Here is a 22,261-nt window from a genome sequence, read left to right as displayed (position 1 = left end):
TTATGTCACGTCAGCCTTGAGGCCAATCAGCACTAGCTTCACTGTCCACATCTTCAGGTGTATGAGTATTCAAGAGGAAGTCAGCGGCTCTGACTTCCTGTTGATTACTTGGTCTAAACACTGGGACAGCAAAGCCGGCGCTTTTTGTAACAACCTCACGTGAGCCCCGGGAACACAAATGCCATTACCGCCCGAAAGGCACCAGCCGAGGAGGTGAGTATAGGTGTTTTTATTATAACTGGAGCAAACATTCAGATTGAGAAAGGGTTGCACTAGTATCGAACAATCCCTTTAAGACAGGATTGAAGATAACTCCATTTTTTGGTAAATAGTAATTGCAGCACTCAGTGGTATAGCTTGGAGGTGGCCAGAGGGACGGTTGCCCCAGGCACTGTATTCTATGGAGGTGTAAATGTTAATTTGCCAGAACACTGCTGTTTCTTCTTGGAGCTGCACAGGGGGTCAATGAATACCCACCCACAGCTAGTGAACTAAATGGTTAACCCCTGTCCAACCTTGGGGGTAATAATACACCCACGTCGGACTCCCCCTGCCGGAGCCCACACCATTCCGGGCACATGTCAGCTGATCTATACAGCTGATATGTGCTCACTTACCGGAAGCGCATCAGAAATCCGATCACGGGTCACCAATGGGTCAGCAAGGCAACCAGAGGTGGTCGGCGCTCATATCAAATGAGCATTTCTGCTACACACAGGCGATCTGATCATCGCCTGTGTATAGCAGAGTCTATCAAAGTACTGTGCAGCTTCTAGTCTCCCATAGAGACTATTGAAGCATGCAAAAAGTTAAAAAAAAGTTTTTAAAAATATAAAAAAAAAGTTAAAAATTAAAATTATAATCGCCCCCCGTTTCACCCCATTCAAAATAAAACAAATAAAAAAAATGAAACATACACATATTTGGTATGGCCGCGTTCAGAATCGCCCGATCTATCAATATTAAAAAAGAATTAATTCGATTGCTAATCGACGTAACAAGAAAAAAAGTCAAAACGCCAGAAGTTAGTTTTTTTGGTCACTGCAACATTGCATTAACATACAATAACGGGTGATCAAAAGATCATATCTGCACCAAAATAGTATTAATAAAAATGTTAGCTCAGCGCACAAAAAATACCCCCTCAACCAGCCCGAGATCACGAAAAATGGAGATGCCACAAGTCTTGGAAAATTACGCAATTTTATTTATTTTTTTTTAACAAACTTTGGATTTTTTTTCGCTACTTAAATAAAAAAGAACCTAGACATGTTTGGTGTCTACAAACTCGTAATGATCTGGAGAATCATAATGGCAGGTCAGTTTTAGCATTTAGTCAACATGGTAAAAAAAAAAAAAAAAAAAGCAAAAACAATTGTGGAATTGCACTATTTTAGCAATTTCACACCACTTGGAATTTATTTTCCCATTTTCCAGTACACGATATGTTAAAGTTCAAAAGTACAACTCGTCCTGCAGAAAACAAGCCCTCACATGGCCATTTTGACAGAAAAATAAAAAAAGTTATTGCTGTTGGAAAAACGGGAGCAAAAAACAAAAACAAAAAAAATTCTGGTCGTTACTGGGTTAAAAAAGTAAGAGAATACTTTATATCTAAATCAGTGACAAAGGACTAAAGGTTTCTATTCAAATCACAACAGTTAAGTTAAGAGGAGTTTGTCATCAGTTGCTGTGCTTTGCAAAGGCATCAATCATCATGAAGTGAGATTTATCATCTCAGTGGCTGCCTATGCAGAGTACAGCTGCTGATGACTAACTCTTTTTAACTGCTGTATTCCGCTCTCCCACAGCTCATGCCTTTGCATTTCTTCTCACTTGTAATTTTGCGAGATGCAAGACAGAAACCTGCTGTTTTTTGTAAAAAAAAACAAAAAAAACAGTATCTATACAAATAAATTATACGTTTTTGCATACTTTTTCTAAAGACAAAAGAAAAAATCCAGCTCACCATAGTTGTAGTCCCTGGAGGCTCGGAGCACGGAAACACTGTGTCAAGGCGTGAGGAATGCAGGAAATAGAAAAAAATCCAGCTCAACGAGGTGGTGAAAAAGCAAAGTCTAGGTACTTTATTCACTTCATATCAAAAAATAGAGGATAAAACAACAGCACAATATAATTAAAAACACTATCTACGCGTTTCTGGTGACATAGCACCCTTAGTCATGAGGGTTTATTCTATAAACTACTGATAACATGTCTGCGAAGTTCCAAGAAATAAATTTTGTATTTTTTTTCTGAAAATGAGAAATGGTCAAAATAACAAAAAAAAATGCATTGCTTGCAGACCTCAAATAATGCAAAGAAAACAAGTTCATAATCATTTAGAAACAACAATACGAATGTTTTAACTCAGGAAGAGTTCAGAAAACAATATTTTGTGAATATAAGGCCGGTTTCACACGTCAGTGGCTCCGGTACGTGAGGTGACAGTTTCCTCACGTACCGGAGACACTGACACACGTAGACCCATAAAAATCAATGCATCTGTTCAGATGTCATTGATTTTTTGCGGACCGTGTCTCCGTGTGCCAAACACGGAGACATGTCAGTGTTCGTGGGAGCGCACGTATTACACGGACCCAATAGAGTCAATGGGTCCGCGTAAAACACGGACCTCACACGGACATTCTCCGTCTGGGGTCCGTGTGCGTGCAGGAGACAGCGCTACAGTAAGCGCTGTCCCCCCCACATGGTGCTGAAGCCGGTATTCATATCTTCCCTGTAGCAGCGTTTGCTATAGAGAAAATATGAAGAATAGTGTTAAAAATAAAGATCCATGTGTCCGCCGCCCCCCCACCCCCTGTGCGCCCCCCCGCTGGTCAGAAAATACTCACCCGCTCCCTCGCTCCTTCCTGGTCTGGCCGCGGCTTACTGTATGCGGTCACGTGGGGCCGATCATTTACAATCATGAATAGTCGGCTCCGCCCCTATGGGAGGTGGAGCCACATATTCATGACTGTAAATGATCGGCCCCACGTGACCGCATGCAGGAGAAGCCGCGGCCAGACCAGGAAGGAGCGACAGCCGACGGGGGACCCGGGTAAGTATTTTCTGACCAGCGGGGGGGCGCACAGGGGGTGGGGGGGCGGCGGACACCTAAATCTTTATTTTTAACACTATTCTTCATATTTTCTCTGCAGCAAACGCTACTGCAGAGAGGATATGAATCGCAGCTTCAGCAGCTTCAGCACCATGCAGAGTGGGTACCACACGCTCCGTGTGGTACCCACTCGCCATACGGGCGGCACACGTGTGCCGCACGTATGGCCTCCGTGAGTTCCCAGGCACACGGACACGGATAACTCCGTTACCGATTTATTCCGGTACCGGAATTATCTGGACGTGTGGGACAGCCCTAAATCAGTGAAAAACAAATAGATGCCGCGCTTGAAGATGCAAGACCAAATACCAAATGACACGAGGTGGAAACCTTGAAAGCAAGAAATAAACAGAGCCTCCACATGGATTCCCAGTACCAAGGGCTCCCTAAACAGGAACAGGTATTCCCCTCACAAACACAGTAACATACCAGCCGCACAGTCTGTCTAACAATTATTCAGGTGCCGATACCTCTAGCTTACCTATTGTGAGACTGTCACAGCTGATACTTACCACGCCGAAACCCCGGTGGCTCATACCGGACAGGGGAATATCTATCCTTAATCAGTGCGGACCCACACTCAGCTGTGACAGTCTCACAATAGGTAAGCTAGAGGTATCGGCACCTGAATAATTGTTAGACAGACTGTGTGGCTGGTATGTTACTGTGTTTGTGAGGGGAATACCTGTTCCTGTTTAGGGAGCCCTTGGTACTGGGAATCCACGTAGAGGCTGTTTATTTCTTGCTTTCAAGGTTTCCACCTCGTGTCATTTGGTATTTGTTTTTGCATCTTCAAGCGCGGCATCTATTTGTTTTTCACTGATTTATATTGCTACACAGGGGGGCACTACCCTGATTGATGCCAGCAGCTGAAGACCGCTAGTCTTTTTTTGGGTGAGCGCCAGTGTTTGTATTATAATATTTTGTGAATAACCATGATTTTTAATCACAGCTTTCATGTATCTTGGCATGCTTTCCACCAGTCTTTCACACTGCTTTTGGGTAACCTTATGCCACCTCTGGTACAAAAATTTAAGCAGTTTGATGGCTTGTGACTATCCATCTTCCTCTTGATTACATTCCAGAGGTTTTCAATGGGGTTCAGGTCTGGAGATTGGGCTGCCCATGACAGGGATTTGTGGTGGTCCTTTATCCACACATTGTCCTGCTGGAAAAAAACAGTCCTCAGAGTTGGGGAACATTGCCTGAGCAGAAGGAATCAACTGTTTTTCCAGGACAACCTTTTATGCAGCTTGATTCATTCGTCCTTCAAAAAGATTAACCTGCCCAATTCCAGCCTTGCTGAAGCATCCCCAGATCATCACCGATCCTCCACCAAATTTCACAGAGGGTGCAAGACACTGTGGCTTGCACGCCTCTCCAGGTCTCTGTCTAACCATTAGACGACCAGGTATTGGACAAAGCTGAAAATTAGACTCATCAGAGAAGATTACCTTACTCCAGTCCTCTATGGTCCAATCCTTATGGTCTTTGGAAAACTTCAGCCTGGCTCTCATTTTCTTCTCATTGATGAAAGGCTTTTTCTAGCTTTACATGACTTGAGTCCTGCCTCTAGGAGCCTATTACGAAATGTTTCTGCCTTGCACTTTACACCAAATGCCTTTTGCATTCCTTTTGTAGGTCACTTAATGTCATCCTGTGGTTATTGAGTGACATTCGAAGAAGATGATGGTCATCCCGGTCAGTCGTTTTCGCCCTCTGCCGGTCTGTAGCTTTGTTGTTCCTAATGTCTGCTGCCTGACCTTGTTGTAATGGTCTGCCGTCTTAGAAATTTTAAGGATGGAGGCAACATGATGCTCACTGTGTCCCTCTGCTAGTAAAGCCAGAATTGAGCCCTTCTTTTCCTCACTCAAGACTTTTCTTTTCAACTCCTCTTTGGCATGGTTAAAAGTTATTTTTTCCATTCCTATTTCTTTTGGGATATTTCTAGCGCTTGTTTTGCCATCCAGCTTGTCCTATTGCAAGAGGATTGTGAACACCACAGCAGGGTTTTTTATACTTTCCTTCATTAAATAAGATTTGGTTCAGGTGATCACCTAATCAGAAGAACATTAAGTAGAATGAGGTGTACTCTGGTTGGAATTCATCTGACACTGGAATGGAATGGCTGTCAGCCATGTAGAAAAGCTGATTTTTATAAAACTGTGCAGTGGTCTCTTAATTTTTGCCAGAGCTGTATATTTAGGGTTTAGGGTTAGGACAACAGTTAGCGATAATACTAGGGTTAGGTATAGGGCCATGTTAATAAAATAGTTATATATATATAAAAAAAAAACAAAAATTTCATAAAAGATAGAGAGTTAAAAAAAACTATAAGGGTGACAAAGGCTGAATTCTGCTTTCCCACAGCTCCTTGCCTTTCTAGTCACTTGTAATTTTGTGAAACCTGAGACAGGAACCTGCTGGTGGAGCTGTCTTAAATTTAAAAAATTGTGCTTGGGAAAAAAAACACATCGGCAATAAAATAAATTTTAAGATTTTACATACTTTTTCTAACCCTAACAAGGCTTAAGAATATGGTTAGGGTTAGGAGTAGGGCTTCAGATAAGGCTACGGTTTAGGGTTAGGACATGGGTTGGAGTTAGGGTTACGGTGTGGGTTAGGATGTGGGTTAGAGTTAGGGCTACGGTTTGGGTTAGGAAGTGAGTTAGAGGTAGGGTTATGGTTTGGGTTAGGACGTGGGTTAGAGTTAGGGTTAAGGTTTGGGTTAGGACGTGGGTTAGGCTGATTTCACACTAGCGTCGGCCCGACGTACCGACGCATACTGTGAAAAAAATGCCCGACGTGGGCAGTGGAAGCAGTCTTAGGACGCATCCGCTGCCCCATTGTAAGGTCCAGGGAGGAGGGGCGGAGTTTCGGCCGCGCATGCACGGTCGAAAATGGCGGTCTCGATGCACAAAAAAGTTACATGTAACTTTTTTTGTGGCAGCGGTCCGCCAAAACACGACGCAACCGTCGCACAACGGTTGCAACGTGTGGCACTGCGTCGCAATGCGTCGCTAATAAAAGTCTATGGAGAAAAAACGCATCCTGCGGGCAACTTTGCAGGATGCGTTTTTTCTCCACAACGACGCATTGCGACGTGCAGTGCCCGACGCTAGTGTGAAAGTAGCCTTAGAGGTAGGGTTACAGTTTGGGTTAGGATTTGGGTTTGATAGGTTTAGTGTTAAGACAAGGGTTAGAGATATTGCTGGGGTTAAACTTGGAGCCAAATTAATAAATTAGTCATATTAAAAAATACGCAAAGGTTAATAAAGAATAAAGTTAAAAAGACTATAATAATGAGAAAGGCTGCATTGTGTTTTCCCACAGTTCTTTGCTTCTCCTCTCACTTATAATTTTGTGAAAGGAGAGATAGAATCCTGTTGTGAGAGCTGTCTCAAATGTAAAAAAGTGTATCCTGTATGAAAAAGTATGCAAAAACTAAAATTTAATTATACTGTGTGTTTTGTTTTTTGTAACCCTAACCAAGGTTTAAGACTATGGTTAGGGTTAGTATTAGGGATAGGGCTTGGGTTTGGGTTTAGACTTGAGTTAGGGAAATGACTATGTTTAGTGTTAGGACTTTGGCTAGGGTTAGGTTTAGAGACAATTTATTAAAATAGCCGGGGGAGCTCTGCCAAATGTTAAAAAGCATCCCCTGTAAAAAAAAAAACAAAACAAAAAAACACTACCTATGCAATTTTTAACTAAGGTTAAGACTATGCTTAAGACTGGGGTTAGAGCTAAGGTTTGGGATAGAACTTGAGTTAGGAATATGACTAAGGTTAGTGTTAGAACTAGGGATATTGCTAGGGCAAGGATAACACAATCGCTATATAAAAAACCCAAAATGTAATGAAAAATAAAGGAAAAAAGTACTATAAGAATGTACTCTATATTTTTTTAATATTAAAATTACTCTGGGAAAGCTAATGGTCTACAAGTTATGAGGCACAAAACGCTTGACCGGAAAACAGGCAAACCATGGTATGCCACTGGCAGCACCTATTGAGACTGGAAGTGGGAGAGTGGCATCTGTTAGATCAGGTTGACACATATAGCCAGGCTCCTGATACTGCAAAGACTGCAGAAATCTGGGAGAACACTGATCCTTGTAAGTTTAGGAAGACGGGGCTCTGTCTCTCAACTAATCAGCTCACAAGGGAAGGGCAATGATGTGTTGCCCCTATGACTGCCATATTTGCGCTACTTCTTTAACAGAAATACAACATGATTCATGTCAATTTTATACAGAAGCATTTCATTGAATCTGTGTCCGGACTCAGCCGAGTTCAAGTCCACTAATGGGACTAAAGTAAAAATAAAAATAAAAATTGGAAAAAAAAAAATCAGATTGCCCTTTCCCCTAAACCATTGTTCTATGAGATTTCTTTTTAAAAAAATAGTATTTCCACATCCTTACCAACCCGATCTATAAAAATATTACATTATTTTTATAGAATTTACGAGTTTGTTCATCCTCCTACCAAAATAATGGAACAGAAGGCAATCAAGAAATAACATGTACATCCACATCATCTATGTGGTTAAACAGGGTAGTATTCTTTCCTAAGCATCGCAGCAGCACGTCAGCTGTATCTTATTTGTCACCCTCCTGCAGATGCCGAGGACACAACTCATATCCGCAGTTTTGTCGTTCTGGTTCGGGAAATGGATTATCAAAAATAATTATTTTTGGATTACATTCACATTCACTTGATTATAATCATGCTAGTGATAAGAACTTTTTATAATAATAACATCTACGTAACCCCTTACTGAATGGTTTTGTCCTGCACTGTAAAAGATGTTGTACTGCAACATAACAGCTGTCATCTCAAGAAATCAGTTGGCTATCAGTTACTGGGAGAAAATAAATCCAACAAAGTTCTAATTGTGACACTTTTAGTCTTTTCTAACTTCTTACAATATGAAAAAAAAAGAATGAAAATGTGAAATAATACAAGTTTTAAAAAAAATTAGGTAAATATATCAGTTTCTCTCATTTTTTACTCTAAATACCTAAACAGCAGTACGATGTGAGCGTGGAACTTCCCAACTGCGTATAAATACAGCTGGTATGTCTCCGTTCAAGGCAAAACAAGTCTCGACACAAAAAAGCTTTTCATCCAGAAAATAAACAGTATAAAGAAAAACAAATCACCTACCTAACGTGCATGATGCTACCATCGAAATCTGCAAGATGTAAAGACATAGCAAAGAAGACAGGATCATTGTATCCAACTCCTTGCGAACTCCTTGAAGAAATGATGACTGTATAGATGAACTCCTGCTATACTCTGATGGCGCAGGAAATCCATTCCTTTGGAAGAATCCGGTAACCTTCCCTATTTCCTGAATTTACCAGAGTTAAGAATTACTCCCAAGACATGAAGTTAAAATGGGGTTCTCTAGTGGCCAATGTGAAAACTGCAATGTACAGAACTTTCTTTTACATAATCACTTAATACACTCTTGAACATTGAGATTACAACACCAAGAAGGAAAAGTTGTGGAATTATGGAAATTACAGGATGGACAGACATGCTAATAATATGCCAATGATGAAAAAGTAGAAATAAAATTTGGTCCTATTCAGTCTTGAGTACAAGCGCCATGTACAGAAATCCCCGCACTTCCAGCCTTGACTGCTATTGATAAGGTTATTAATGGTCATCTGAGAAAGGTTCTGCCTATCGGAATGCACTTGGAAATGAAAATCATCAAGATCCACTGCTGGCAGCTTCCATCACAATTTCTGACCAATGGCATCCCAGATGTGCTCAATGGGAGACAAGTCTGGAGACACTGCAGGCGTTGATAGTATGTTTAAGCCACATAGGCTGCTCACACTAGCATAAGAAACATGTGGCCTGGTTGACGTGACATGTTGAAATACACTTTGGAGAAATGGCAGTACCACTAGTTCCACGATCAAATCAATGTAATGCTAATCTGTTAGTGTACCTGGAATGAAGACTTAAAGGGTGTAGTTTCTGTCCATTGTGCCACTCCACACCATGATCCCAGGAATATGACCAGTATTACGCTCCCTCATGAAGGCCTCTTCATGTTGGTACCCAAAGTGGTCTTTAGACCAATTTCCAGCTATCATTGCATCCAAGACAAAAACTCATTGCTGAAAACGATAGACCTTTACTACAGCCTCCACTGCCATCTTGCCCTGCACCATGACAGCCTTTGAGAGCTGTGGAGTGAGGTTGTGAGCAGGTTGCAGTAACTGACAGGAGGCAAAGCAAGGGTTAAAGTTAATTTTACTATAACAGGGGTATACTCCACGCAGGGAGGGAAAAGTAGAGGCAGAGATATGGCAGGTGATATGAGCACAATTGGTGTGTTGAGAGAGGTAATGAGGGCAATAAGTATAACACCTGTTCATTAAGGGTAAAGTTATAAGTCTGACGGCTTCCTGACTGCAGAGTCTTAGGTTCTAACGGTGGTGCCGACGTGTTCAGCACGTGATGAATCTGGTGTCGTCCTGCAGGCCTTGATGATCCGGTTCCTGGCAGTGATGATGAGTCCATGACGTCTTGCATGGGGACCTTAGTCCAGGATATGGGTTGCAGAGCAGAGAGCAATCTCAACACTGCCGGGGCTTGACGAGGCTCGGCAGAAGTATGTGGGTGAGAGAGGGAACAGTTCTCGGCAAGTCACCTGGTGTTTCTCAGGCAGCACGCAAGCGTTATTTACTGACCAGCAGCGTTGTGTACCTTGAGCTGCGGGAGCCAGAGGGCAAAATACAATTCTCTGGTCACAGTCTTTGTAAGTGGCAGCAGGGACAACATAGGTCGGACCTGCACTGTCACAGTGCTCAGAGGACGGAACACCAAACTTCCCCTGCTGCATGCTGCATGCTCCTGCCAAGTTTCCTCTCCTTTTTGTCCTTTTTATCCTAGCTACGCCCCCTGCTGTCGAGTGCAAAGGCTGGTCCGGGTCTCTAAGCTTTCCCCCAACAACAAAGGTGGACAGTACCGACAGTTCCGGAACCGGCGCAAGAAAGGTACCCCCGGTCCAGTCCCTCTTCTTACAAGGTCAATTGAACATGTGTAGCTGGACGTCAGCCAAATGTAATGCAATTGCCTTCTGATGGTTTGTGTAGACTCTGTTTGATGCCTTAGACTTGATATGTAATCATATCTTGATATGTAATCGAAGAAGCAGAGCGAAACACGCGTCGGGGCAGAGGGACGCCCGGGGTATCCACATATATACACTTTTATAGGTAATGTATGCCCTCTTCCTTATTTGCACTTTATATATACTTATCAGTAGGACAGCAGTGTTCGCACATTCTATTTGCTATTTAATAATGCGTGTTTAGGCACTTTATATATGGCATGTTGTTATTACAGCCGTTTATGTAGCCACAAAAACATGTATTTTGTTTTATGTTGCATTTGCTGTGTTCCTTTGCATCATAACTAAAAAACGTGTTCAGGGCAGCTATGTTTATACTTTTTTGTAATAAGCTTGGTCTTTGAGGTATCCTATGGCATTGTGTCTCCATTTTTTATAACTCAGCACCTTTCATATTTTTGTCTTCTTATTTCTGTAATTTTCAATAAAATATTACCGTTTTTATAGTACCTTGTGTTACTAATGATTAATATGAGGTCTGGTAACATTGTGTGATGGAATTAATGAATTAAAGGGGTACTTCACCCAAAATTGATACGGGTGAATATCATTGGGACATTAGTGTGTAATTATATTGATATGTAATGTCAAATTTCCCTTGCAGTACATAATGGATCAATCATGGAACCAGTGGAACTGCCATTTCTCCAAAGCGTCCAAGGAGTCATTTTTCAACATGACAACCCTAGGCTGTATGTTGCTTGTGCTATTGTGAACAGCCTGTGAGGCCTAAATGCTGGGTCGGACTGGGGTGTCTGGGGCCCACCTGGAGTCCAGGGTGGGTACAGCTAAATGCAAATATCTGTCAGTCATTATCCCCATTATAGTGGTGCATCGGCTGTAAAACACAGGGGGCTCCTGCACATCTACTGTGCGCCCCCATACATGGGATGTATAATTATGGTAGTTTACATTAATGGGGTTCTTTGGTTAAAACAAGTTATCACAGATCCATGGGCTCCACAGGATAGGTGATCACTTAGGTCTGACCATTACAAACTGCACCGATCGGAAAAATTAGGAAATTTTATCGCTGATAGGACAATTATCCCCATTTTAACCCCTTCCCGACATCTGACGTTATAGTACGTCAGATGTCGGGTCCCCTGCTTTGATGTGCGCTCCGGCGGTGAGCGCACATCAAAGTCGCGACATGTCAACTGTTTTTTACAGCTGACATGTGCGCGCAATAGCGGCGGGTGAAATCGCGATCACCCGCCGCTATTAACTAGTTAAATGCCGCTGTCAAACGCAGACAGCGGCATTTAACTACCGCATCCGGCCGTGCGGCCGGATATGAGCGCATCGCCGACCCCCGTCACATGATCGGGGGTCGGCGATGCTTGTACATTGTAACCATAGAGGTCCTGGAGACCTCTATGGTTACTGATCGCCGGTGGCTGTGAGCGCCACCCTGTGGTCAGCGCTCACAGCACACCGGCATTTCTGCTGTGTAGCAGCGATCTTATGATCGCTGCTGCATAGCAGAGCCGATCGCGTTGTGCCTACTTCTAGCCTCCCATGGAGGCTATAGAAGCATGGCAAAAGTAAAAAAAAAAAGTAAAAAAAAATGTGAAAAAAATAAAAAAAATATAAAAGTTTAAATCACCCCCCTTTCGCCCCAATCAAAATAAATCAATAAAAAAAAACCCCAACCTACACATATTTGGTATCGCCGCGTTCAGAATCGCCCGATCTATCAATAAAAAAAAAGCATTAACCTGATCGCTAAACGGCGTAATGAGAAAAAAAATCGAAACGCCAGATTTACGTTTTTTTGGTCGCCACGACATTGCATTAAAATGCAATAACGGGCGATCAAAAGAACGTATCTGCACCAAAATGCTATCATTAAAAATGCCAGCTCGGCACGCAAAAAATAAGCCCTCACCTGACCCCAGATCACGAAAAATGGAGACGCTACGAGTATCGGAAAATGGCGCAATTTTGTTTTGTTTTGTTTTTTGCAAAGTTTGGAATTTTTTTTCACCACTTAGGTGAAAAATAAACTAGTCATGTTAGGTGTCTATGAACTCGTACTGACCTGGAGAATCATAATGGCAGGTCAGTTTTAGCATTTAGTGAACCTAGCAAAATAGGCAAGCAAAAAACAAGTGTGGGATTGCACTTTTTTTGCAATTTCACTGCACTTGGAATTTTTTTCCCGTTTTCTAGTACATGACATGGTAAAACCAATGATGTCGTTCAAAAGTACAACTCGTCCCGCAAAAAATAAGCCCTCACATGGCCAAATTGACAGAAAAATAAAAAAGTTATGGCCCTGGGAAGGAGGGGAGCGAAAAACGAAAACGGAAAAACGGAAAAAGCTCCGGGGGTGAAAGGGTTAAAATGGAGCGGCAGGTGGAATATCTGACAGCAGCTCCATTCATTCTCTTTGGGGCTTCTAGAAAAAAACAAGTGCAGCCACTGAGAGAATGAATAGATCAGTGATCTAGTCAGACATGCCACTCCAGTCTAATGGGGATAAAAAGTTCCACATTTTGCTGAATGGGTCTAAGCAGTCAGACCCCCACCAATCAATACGTTATCACTTATCCTGTGGAGAGGTGATTACTTTTTCCCACAGGAAACCCCTGGAAGTGCATCTCTGCTGCTGTGTTCCAAGTATCTAATCTCTAAGGGTACCGTTACACTAAACGATTCACCAACGATCACGACCGCGCGATACGGCCTGGCCGTGATCGTTGGTAAGTCATTGTGTGGTCGCTGGAGAGCTGTCACACAGACAGCTCTCCAGCGACCAACGATGCCGAAGTCCCCGGGTAACCAGGGTAAACATCGGGTTACTAAGCGCAGGGCCGCGCTTAGTAACCCGATGTTTACCCTGTTTACCATTGTAAATGTAAAAAAAAAACCACTACATACTTACATTCCGGTGTCTGTCACGTCCCTCGCCGTCAGCTTCCCGCACTGACTGTGTCAGTGCCGGCCGTAAAGCACAGCGGTGACGTCACCGCTGTGCTCTGATTTTACTTTACGGCCGGCGCTCACAGTCAGTGCGGGAAGCTGACGGCGAGGGACATGACAGGCACCGGAATGTAAGTATGTACTGTTTTTTTTTTTTTTACATTTACAATAGTAACCAGGGTAAACATCGGGTTACTAAGCGCGGCCCTGCGCTTAGTAACCCGATGTTTACCCTGGTTACAAGCAAACACATCGCTGGATCGGTGTCACACACACCGATCCAGCGATGACAGTGGGTGATCCAGCGACGAAATAAAGTTCTGGACTTCTAGCTCCGACCAGCGATGTCACAGCAGGATCCTGATCGCTGCTGCATGTCAAACACAACGAGATCGCAATCCAGGACGCTGCAACGTCACGGATTGCTGTCGTTCTCGTTGGAAAGTTGCTCAGTGTGACGGTACCTTAATGGAAATAAAGAATCTTCTCCTAATTAATATCAGAGAGAACGAATTACTGCCATACATAACACCAATACAATGTCCTATACTAAGACAAATACCACCACATACAGGAAGTAATACAACTACACCATGACCAGACCACACCATGACCAGACCATACAGTGACCGAATATTACTACATACAAGGGAATTATGCAAATTGTCTCTTCAGAGGAAGAGAGCTAGATCTCTAGTGCCACCTATTGGAAGGTAGCAATCCTACAAGTCAATATTGACCCTTTAACGAGCCTTGTCACATGACTTTGGATAATAGCCAAACCAGAATCTCAATTTGCAGACACTGTGTTTCGGGGTACTGCCCCTCGTCAGTGCAAAGCAGAGATCTGGTTTGGCTATGTGAGAGGCATCAGACCTTTATCCAAGAAGTGTCATTTCTCCTTACGGAGACCGACATGCTAAGCTTGCCGCGATGTGGAGACTTAAAGCTGCAATGCTCCTCTGGGTAATATACTAATTATGCAAATTGTCTCTTCAGAAAGGAAGAGAGCTAAAACTCTAGTGCCACCTATTGGCAGGTAGCAATCCTACAAGTCAATGTTGACCCTTTAACGAGCCTTGTCACATGACTTAGGATATTAGACAAACCAGAATCTCAATTTGCAGACACTGTGTTTCGGGGTACTGCCCCTCATCAGTGCAAAGAGGAGATCTGGTTTGGCTATGTGAGAGGCGTCAGACCGTTATCTAAGAAGTATCATTTCTCCTTACGGAGACCGACATGCTAAGCTTGCCGAGATGAGGAGACTTAAAGCTGCAATGCTCCTCTGGGTAATATGCTAATTATGCAAATTGTCTCTTCAGAGAGGAAGAGAGCTAGAACTCTAGTGCCACCTATAGGAAGGTAGCAATCCTACAAGTCAATGTTGACCCTTTAACGAGCCTTGTCACATGACTTAGGATAATAGCCAAACCAGAATCTCAATTTGCAGACACTGTGTTTCGGGGTACTGCCCCTCGTCAGTGCAAAGCGGAGATTTCGTTTGGCTGTGTGAGAGGCGTCTGACTGGGATCCAAGTAGTATCGTTTCTCCTTACGGAGACCGACTGTGTTTAGGAGGTTTGTTCACCTTTTAGGTGATTCACGGGAATTAACAGTAAAATTTAGGAGAAAAAACACCATACAGTTCGTTGTACAACTTCTCCTTAGTAAGGCAGTACCCTATATCAGGCCACATACAACTGCTTGGACACACGGTTGAGCTTAGAATGGAAGAAAAAATTAAAACACCTGAAATAAAGTTTTTTGACCTCTGCAAAATTGCTATCAAATGCAATGAGGCAATCAAAACATTGTATCTACCCCAAAATGATATCAGTAAGAAGACAGCTCAGGGCTCTTGGAAGAAGGAGAAGGAAAAAACAACAAGAAAAAAAATGAAAATTTTTCCGGGGGGTGAAGGGTTCAACTAGTACTAGCAATGACTTGGGTAGTTGCATCAGGGTGTTAACTGTATGTAACAACTGGCACCTGCTGTTCAAGTGTTTCCTTAATCCTGTTCAATCTCTTTCATTCTGTTATATCCACTCTATTGTGTGCTATATCAGCCATTAAGGGAATTAATTATGAGCCAACTTTTTACAGAATTGCATTAGAAGCAGATTACTATGTTTGTGTCTGACCAGAAAGAGTCAAACATAAGGCTGGTCAAATACATAATTCTATGATTGGAAACAACAATCTCAACCAAAATGATTATTTGTAATGTGAGATGTAACAATGAGCAATTACTTAGTCAATCGACAGCAAACCTCCATCATCAAGAATAGTCATGTTTAACATTTTTCCAATAGTCACTGCTCCATGAAAAATCATTACTTGAAAGAACATTCCTAGAAAGATCTTTTTTCCTTTGCCCATTGTCTAATTGTAACAGCCAATTTGGATTACAATGTGCACGGCTGCATCAGCATGCTGATCAGATGATTGATATAATGAATTTTAGGGAGCACTGTCAATGAAAGGCTGGCACCTCTAAAAAGTACTTCCACAGACAGACTTTGCACTGCCATGCCATCTAACAGATCCCAAGCAATACCCTGGCCTTCACCCTTTAACTCTTATACCGATATCTGGACTTACAAAGCAGTAAGGAATGGATGCTGGCCAAGAGACAAGAGAGCGACCTGGCAGAGGGTAGTCACTCCAATTCCAGGAGGTCAGAGACAGGAAGAGAATCGTCAGACTGATAGTCTAAACATGGGTCGAGGTCAGAAACTGAAAACAAACAAGCTAAATAGCAGGAGAAAACCAGTGCAAGTATAAACTATAACTGGCACCTACTAGCAGTATGCTGGAAGTTTAATTAGGGTGTGGTGCTATATCACTGGCCACAACAGGAAGCTGATTACTCCTGCTGGACAGCACACACTGGGACACTATAGCTCTTGGTGGATAGATCTTGCATCGTCAGAGCTTCTGGCCCTGACATGTCCCCCATCACCAGCATCACCAACATAATGAATACAGAGGCGCCTGGTGACAGAACAAGACATTGCAGGAGCATGTTCTGGTGGAGATGTGGCAGTAAACCTCATTTTAAGAGGGGCCTCTTTGGACCCCTAGGTTCATCCTGGAGCAATAGATGAAATCTATTTAGGTTGTTATCATTAATGTTGCTCAACGGAAACCCAGGATCTCTCCTCTCGACCATAACCCCTTCCAGATAACCAAATATTGTTATGAGCTCCTCATTATACATGAATCTAAAATTCTATGTAGCTACTCCAAGTTGCCTTTGATTATTACGTGAGGAGAAGGATCTTTGAAAGGGTGAACAGGTGAACACTTTACCTTGAGAATGAACCTGTAAAAAACGTTTGGTTTCTTAAATTACATCGGAAGTATCAAATGTAAAGATACAGGGTAAATGAACTCAATTATTTTATATGAAGCAATACATTTTGGAATCAGCTTGGCACAAAGAACCTTAGTCAGTCCAGAACAGGTACATTTTCAGCTTTATCATACATATGCTTTTAATATCTCTAAAATTTGAGCAGATTCCTAATGAAACCACGCATTTCCTACACTCCCGAACTATAGCTTGCCACCAAAAATACCTGGCTTCCAGTCCATGAGTATAATTAATCCTAGGCTGATCTGTGAAAATTGAGTCATGTGATTTCGATAGGACTCGCAGAAGGAAATGAGAAGGAATAAACAATTTTAAGGTGAGAGAATTGTACAGGGCTAGATCTTGAGATCTATAGATTTCTTCAGTCAGATCTAGAGAAAAAGCAAGAATAGGAACTTGTTTAAGGACAGAGAGAACTTTGTTGAGATCACATTGGCTTTTGTTTTTATCACCAATTCTGAATGTCAAAGTCAAAGCTCCCCACCTAATTGTCAAGTGCTGCGGAATATGTTGGCGCTATATCAATAAAATTATTATGATTATTATTATTGTAATTATTATTATTAAAGCTACAAAAGAACAAATCCCATCTCGCTGGCCTGAGGTTGAGTTGTTTGGTTGTTTCTTCAGTGACTTTATGCCTAGCACTGTTTAAGAAATGAAGCCAACAATTTATGTGAAGCATTCCTTCAGCTCAGTGAAGACATGGGCCGCCTCAGGTCTCCAGCAAACCACGTCTGCTCCTTATTTAGTTAAGTCAATTAATAGTTTGGCAACTTTAGAAAAATGTTTAATAAATTTACAGACAAGATATACTCGAACAAGTAAAATATATTTTTCAAGCTTAGCAAACAAAAAATTGTCTCTGAATCTTTGGAGTACAGGGTGCAAATGTTAGATGTGAGACTCATAATCAGTTGAATAAACCAAGATGTCTTCCAGATAGGTCATTATATATTAACCACTTAAATCTTTGAATATGTCATTGACAAAATTTGGCTTAACAGCTAAGGCGTTACGTAGTCCAAAAGTATCACGTGATACTCATATAGTGACCCTCAGGTAAGTTAAATGACGTCATCCACCTGTCTCCTTCTCTTATATGGATCAGGTTATATGCACCTTTGAGATCAAGTTTGGGTAACCAACGGGCACCCAACAGCTGGTTATAGAGATGACGGAGGAGTGGCAAAGGATACTGATTCTTCTGTCTCTCTTTTGTTAATTTCTAATAGTCAATACATGTCTGAAACTACAATCTTTTTTAATGCCAAAAAAGAAACCTACACCTGCTCGTGACGAGGACAGTTGATGAACCCATGTTGCAGGCTATCTGCTACTGTATATAATTTTTCATGGCCTGATGTTCTACACCAGAAATATTATATAGTGCACTCTTGGGAGATTAAATCTTTATACCAGGTCAATGGGGAAATGATCATTTTTGTGTGTGGGTAATTTTTCTTATTCCGATACATAAGAAAAATAGCAAAATTACCTGGGGCAGGTAATCCACTGGGCATGACTTTAGACAGATAAAGACATACATTTCTTCTGACACCCAATGTTCCAGCATACAATATCACCCTGGTGCAAATCAATAATCGATTTATGTTTACATGGTAAGACATGTAGGGCAACAGGTTTTCATTAACAAAAATGTAAATGGACTCAAAATGTAATGCACCAACAAGTAGGGACATATAGTGGGAACGGAAAGTATTCAGACCCCTTTAAATTTTTCACTCTGTTTCATTGCAGCCATTTGGTAAATTCAAAAAGTTCATTTTTTTCTCATTAATGTACACTCTGCACCCCATCTTGACTGAAAAAAAAGAAAGGTAGAAATTTCTACATATTAATTAAAAAATAAAAACAAATATCACATGGTCATAAGTATTCAGACCCTTTGCTTAGTATTGAGTAGAAGCACCCTTTTGAGCTAGTACAGCCATGAGACTTCTTGGGAATGAGGCAACAAGTTTTTCACACCTGATTTGGGGATCCTCTGCCATTCTTCCTTGCAGATCCTCTCCAGTTCCATCAGTTTGGATGGTGAATGTTGGTAGACAGACATTTTCTGGTCTCTCCAGATGCTCAATTGGGTTTATGGAAGATAAGGGCTCTGGCTGGGCTAGCCAAGAATGGTCACAGAGTTGTCCTGAAGCCACTCCTTTGTTATTTTAGCTGTGTGCTGTGTTTTTTTGCTCCGAGGCCTGGGGTAGCAAGGCCAGCTGACATTATGCTGGGGAAAGGATTTGTAAGTGCCTGATGATGGTGACTCAGAATGTGGAAGGACAGGTGCAGGGCGGGAGGCATTTGCACCAATGTCATGGACAGAGCATTGGCAAGCATGTAGCCCGGGGAAGAGGCAGTAGTGTCATGCGCTGGCACCAATTGTGGACCCAGACGTTCGGCCCATCGAGTCGGGTGCTTATATGACATGTGCCTGATCATGCTGGTGGTGGTTAGGTTCTAAGTAGTCAGGCCCCTGCTGATCTTGCCATGACACAGGTTGAAAATGACCATTTTTTTGGTCTCAGAACTCTCTTTAAAAAAGTCCCAGACTGGGGAACACCTAACTCTTTGACGGAGAATTTGACGAGTGTCGGTGCTCTGCGGAACATTTAACCGCCTTCTCCCTCTGGTCACGCCACTGCCTCATCCTGCCTGTTTCAGTGCTGCTGATCCCTACCTCTCAACACTTCTGTGTTGGGTCAGTGACGGCATCATCCACCACCTCGTCTTCCACTGCCGCACCCTGGTCCACCTGACTGGGTGACTTAACAACAACCTGACTTATCGGCAACTGTTTTATCTTCATCTACCTCAGAAAAAATTTGCCATTTCCTACCATCATCTTCTTGTGACCGTGGCTGCTCTAAGTTTCATGCATCACTAAACAGCATGTCCTCCTTTCCCTCTTGGAACATGCAGCATGAGAGGCCACATTTAAGAAATGAGGATGTAAAGAGCTCCTTGGAGTGTCCTAGTGTGGGATCACTGGTCTCCTGAGACGTGACATGGTGGGAGGAAGGAGGATCAGGGTGAGGATTAAGTGATTCAGAGTCTTGGGAGGTGGGACTGGACCTTGTGGAAGACTGAGTGGTGCTGGCAAGCATGCTGGAAGCATTATCTGCCCTCCAACCAACCACCTGTTTGCACTGGTGTGGCTGCAGAAGTGGTGTCCCATACCTCCCTGCAAAGTGGAACAGGAAGCTATGTGTCGTGGATGGGCGTGTTGCTTGTGCTCCAGCAACAGGTGCAGTAGCAACTTCCCCACGGTCTCATAGTCTGCACGTACCATCATCAGCACTTCCACTTTCCCGTCCATTACCACACACCTTACGAATTTTGTAATTGTTAGGTTTCTGGAAACCAAGTTTCCTTGATTAATTGAAGCTACAAAATTTTTAATTACAAAAAAAATTGTCACCTGTTTTTGAAAATTTCAAACCACTGTAATTTCTCAAAAAGCACATTAAACTGTATGAATGTCAACAGTCAATTTTTGGATCAAAAAACATGGTCACCTGTAGCAGGTCAAGCAGTTTTAAAAATTTTTAAACCATTGTAATTTTACACACAGAACATTAAACTGTATGGATGACAATAGTCAATGTTTGGAGCAAAAATATTTTGTGAACTATATAAGGCCAAGCGGTTTTTGCACATTTTAAACCACCGTAATTTTACACAAAGCAAGTTCAACTGTATAAATTACAATAGTCAATTTTTTGAAAAAAAAATTGTGCGCTGTATCGGGCCAAGCGGTTTTTAAAAATTTTAAACCACCATAATCTTGTACAAAGCGCGTTAAACTCCAATAATGACAATACAGTCAATTTTTTTCACCCAAATAGAAAGTGTCACCTGCAGCAGCTATATATTTAGCAGCGGACTACAAAGCCCTAAGCACTGCCTAATGGCTATATTCATAGTAAATATAAGAAAACTGACTGAACAGCAATATAGTCTGAACTGGTGCATAACCAGAAAAGTCATATAGCAAATAGATCAATGGCTGCACTCAAAATTTACTGTGCTAAGGCAAGGAAATGTGCAATACATGAAATGTGAATAGCATAATGGCTTGGGAAATTTATGAAAAAACACATGAGATTCTTAGCACAAGATTTGGCCAAAAGTTGTGAGCCCATCCACCAAACGTCAAGGTAATCTCAAAACGGATGGGTACCTGAGCTGACTGCCTAGTGTGAACACTTACCTATGGCTAATAACATGGTAAAGCCTGCTTTTATAGGAAGCTCAGAACCAACTGTGTCTGGATGTAATTAAAATCACAGCATGGTGAAGGGTGGGGCGTTCAAGTCAGAAAAAATAGTACATAGTAAATATAAGAAAACTGACTGAACAGCAATATAGTCTGAGCTGGTGCATAACCAGAAAAGTCATATAGCAAATAGATCAATGGCTGCACTCAAAATTTACTGTGCTAAGGCAAGGAAATGTGCAATACATGAAATGTGAATAGCATAATTTATGAAAAAACACATGAGATTCTTAGCACAAGATTTGGCCAAAAGTTGTGAGCCCATCAGTCAGTTTTCTTATATTTACTATGTACTATTTTTTCTGACTTGAATGCCCCGCCCTTCACCATGCTGTGATTTTAACTACATCCAGACACAGTTGGTTCTGAGCTTCCTATAAAAGCAGGCTTTACCATGTTATTAGCCATAGGTAAGTGTTCACACTAGGCAGTCAGCTCAGGTACCCATCCGTTTTGAGATTACCTTGATGTTTGGTGGATGGGCTCACAACTTTTGGCCAAATCTTGTGCTAAGAATCTCATGTGTGTTTTCATAAATTTTCCAAGCCATTATGCTATTCACATTTCATGTATTGCACATTTCCTTGCCTTAGCACAGTAAATTTTGAGTGCAGCCATTGATCTATTTGCTAATGGCTATATTCAGACAGTTTCTTTGCTCCAGCAGTTGTCCCTAGCCTAAATGCAAAATGTATCACATAGAAACAGAAAAAGTACAAGATTAGGCCTCAGAAGGACTTTTAGTATGATCAGAGGCATAGCTAGGGTTTTGATTGGAGGGGAGCATACTTCTACTTGGGCCCGTAATCAGCTAACCTTGATTACAAGTGGATGTATGAGAACCTGACCAGATGACCGCGCTGTTACTGAAAATAATCTCTATACAAAGACCAACACTGATATTACCGCCATATGGTGACCATATAGTAGTGGATACCTGTCCTACGGAACATATAAATGATTACAGTACGGTTACAGATAGTGACTTACAGATGACGTTCTTTCTGATGGAATCGTTCACTTTTACCGTCTTTTCCATCTGGCCCAGACCGACATGACAACTTCTTCCAGCCAGAACTCATCTGCAGAAATTACAACAAAGACCCATTTAACTTCTCACATTTCCTGCTCCGCCCCATCTATCCCCAACCTGCACAAACTCCTCATCCTGCTGATACCCCAATACGGAGTAGCTGCTGCCGTATGTGTCCCTATTACTGCACCTGATACCCCAATACTGAGCGGCTGCTGCCGTATGTGTCCCTATTACAGCCCCTGATTCCCCAATACTGAGCCGCTGCTGCCGTATATGTCCCTATTACTGCACCTGATACCCCAATACTGAGTCACTGCTGCCATATGTGTCCCTATTACTGCAC

General features: G+C 42.2%; 2 protein-coding genes across 3 annotated transcripts in view; one reads left to right on the top strand and one right to left on the bottom strand.

The window, feature by feature from the left end:
• Positions 1–8,510, bottom strand: part of LOC143766097 (uncharacterized) — a 42,598-nt gene extending 34,088 nt beyond the window's left edge. Inside the window, exons 1-2 of one of the 2 annotated variants that reach the window (XM_077253487.1) lie at positions 8,293–8,510; positions 1,970–2,007 (exon numbers count right to left, since the gene is read on the bottom strand). In XM_077253487.1, the coding sequence (XP_077109602.1) occupies positions 1,970–2,007; positions 8,293–8,339 (85 nt within the window). In that variant the 5' untranslated portion in view covers positions 8,340–8,510. The remainder of the gene's footprint in view (positions 1–1,969; positions 2,008–8,292) is intronic. The other variant, XM_077253488.1, reaches the window with a different exon arrangement.
• Positions 1–22,261, top strand: part of LOC143766102 (coilin-like) — a 946,917-nt gene that overhangs the window by 670,721 nt on the left and 253,935 nt on the right. The gene's annotated exons all lie outside the window — the stretch shown is intronic.

This window comes from Ranitomeya variabilis, chromosome 4, assembly GCF_051348905.1.
Source record: "Ranitomeya variabilis isolate aRanVar5 chromosome 4, aRanVar5.hap1, whole genome shotgun sequence".
Lineage (NCBI taxonomy): Eukaryota > Metazoa > Chordata > Amphibia > Anura > Dendrobatidae > Ranitomeya > Ranitomeya variabilis.
This window is presented reverse-complemented; position numbering and strand designations above follow the sequence as displayed.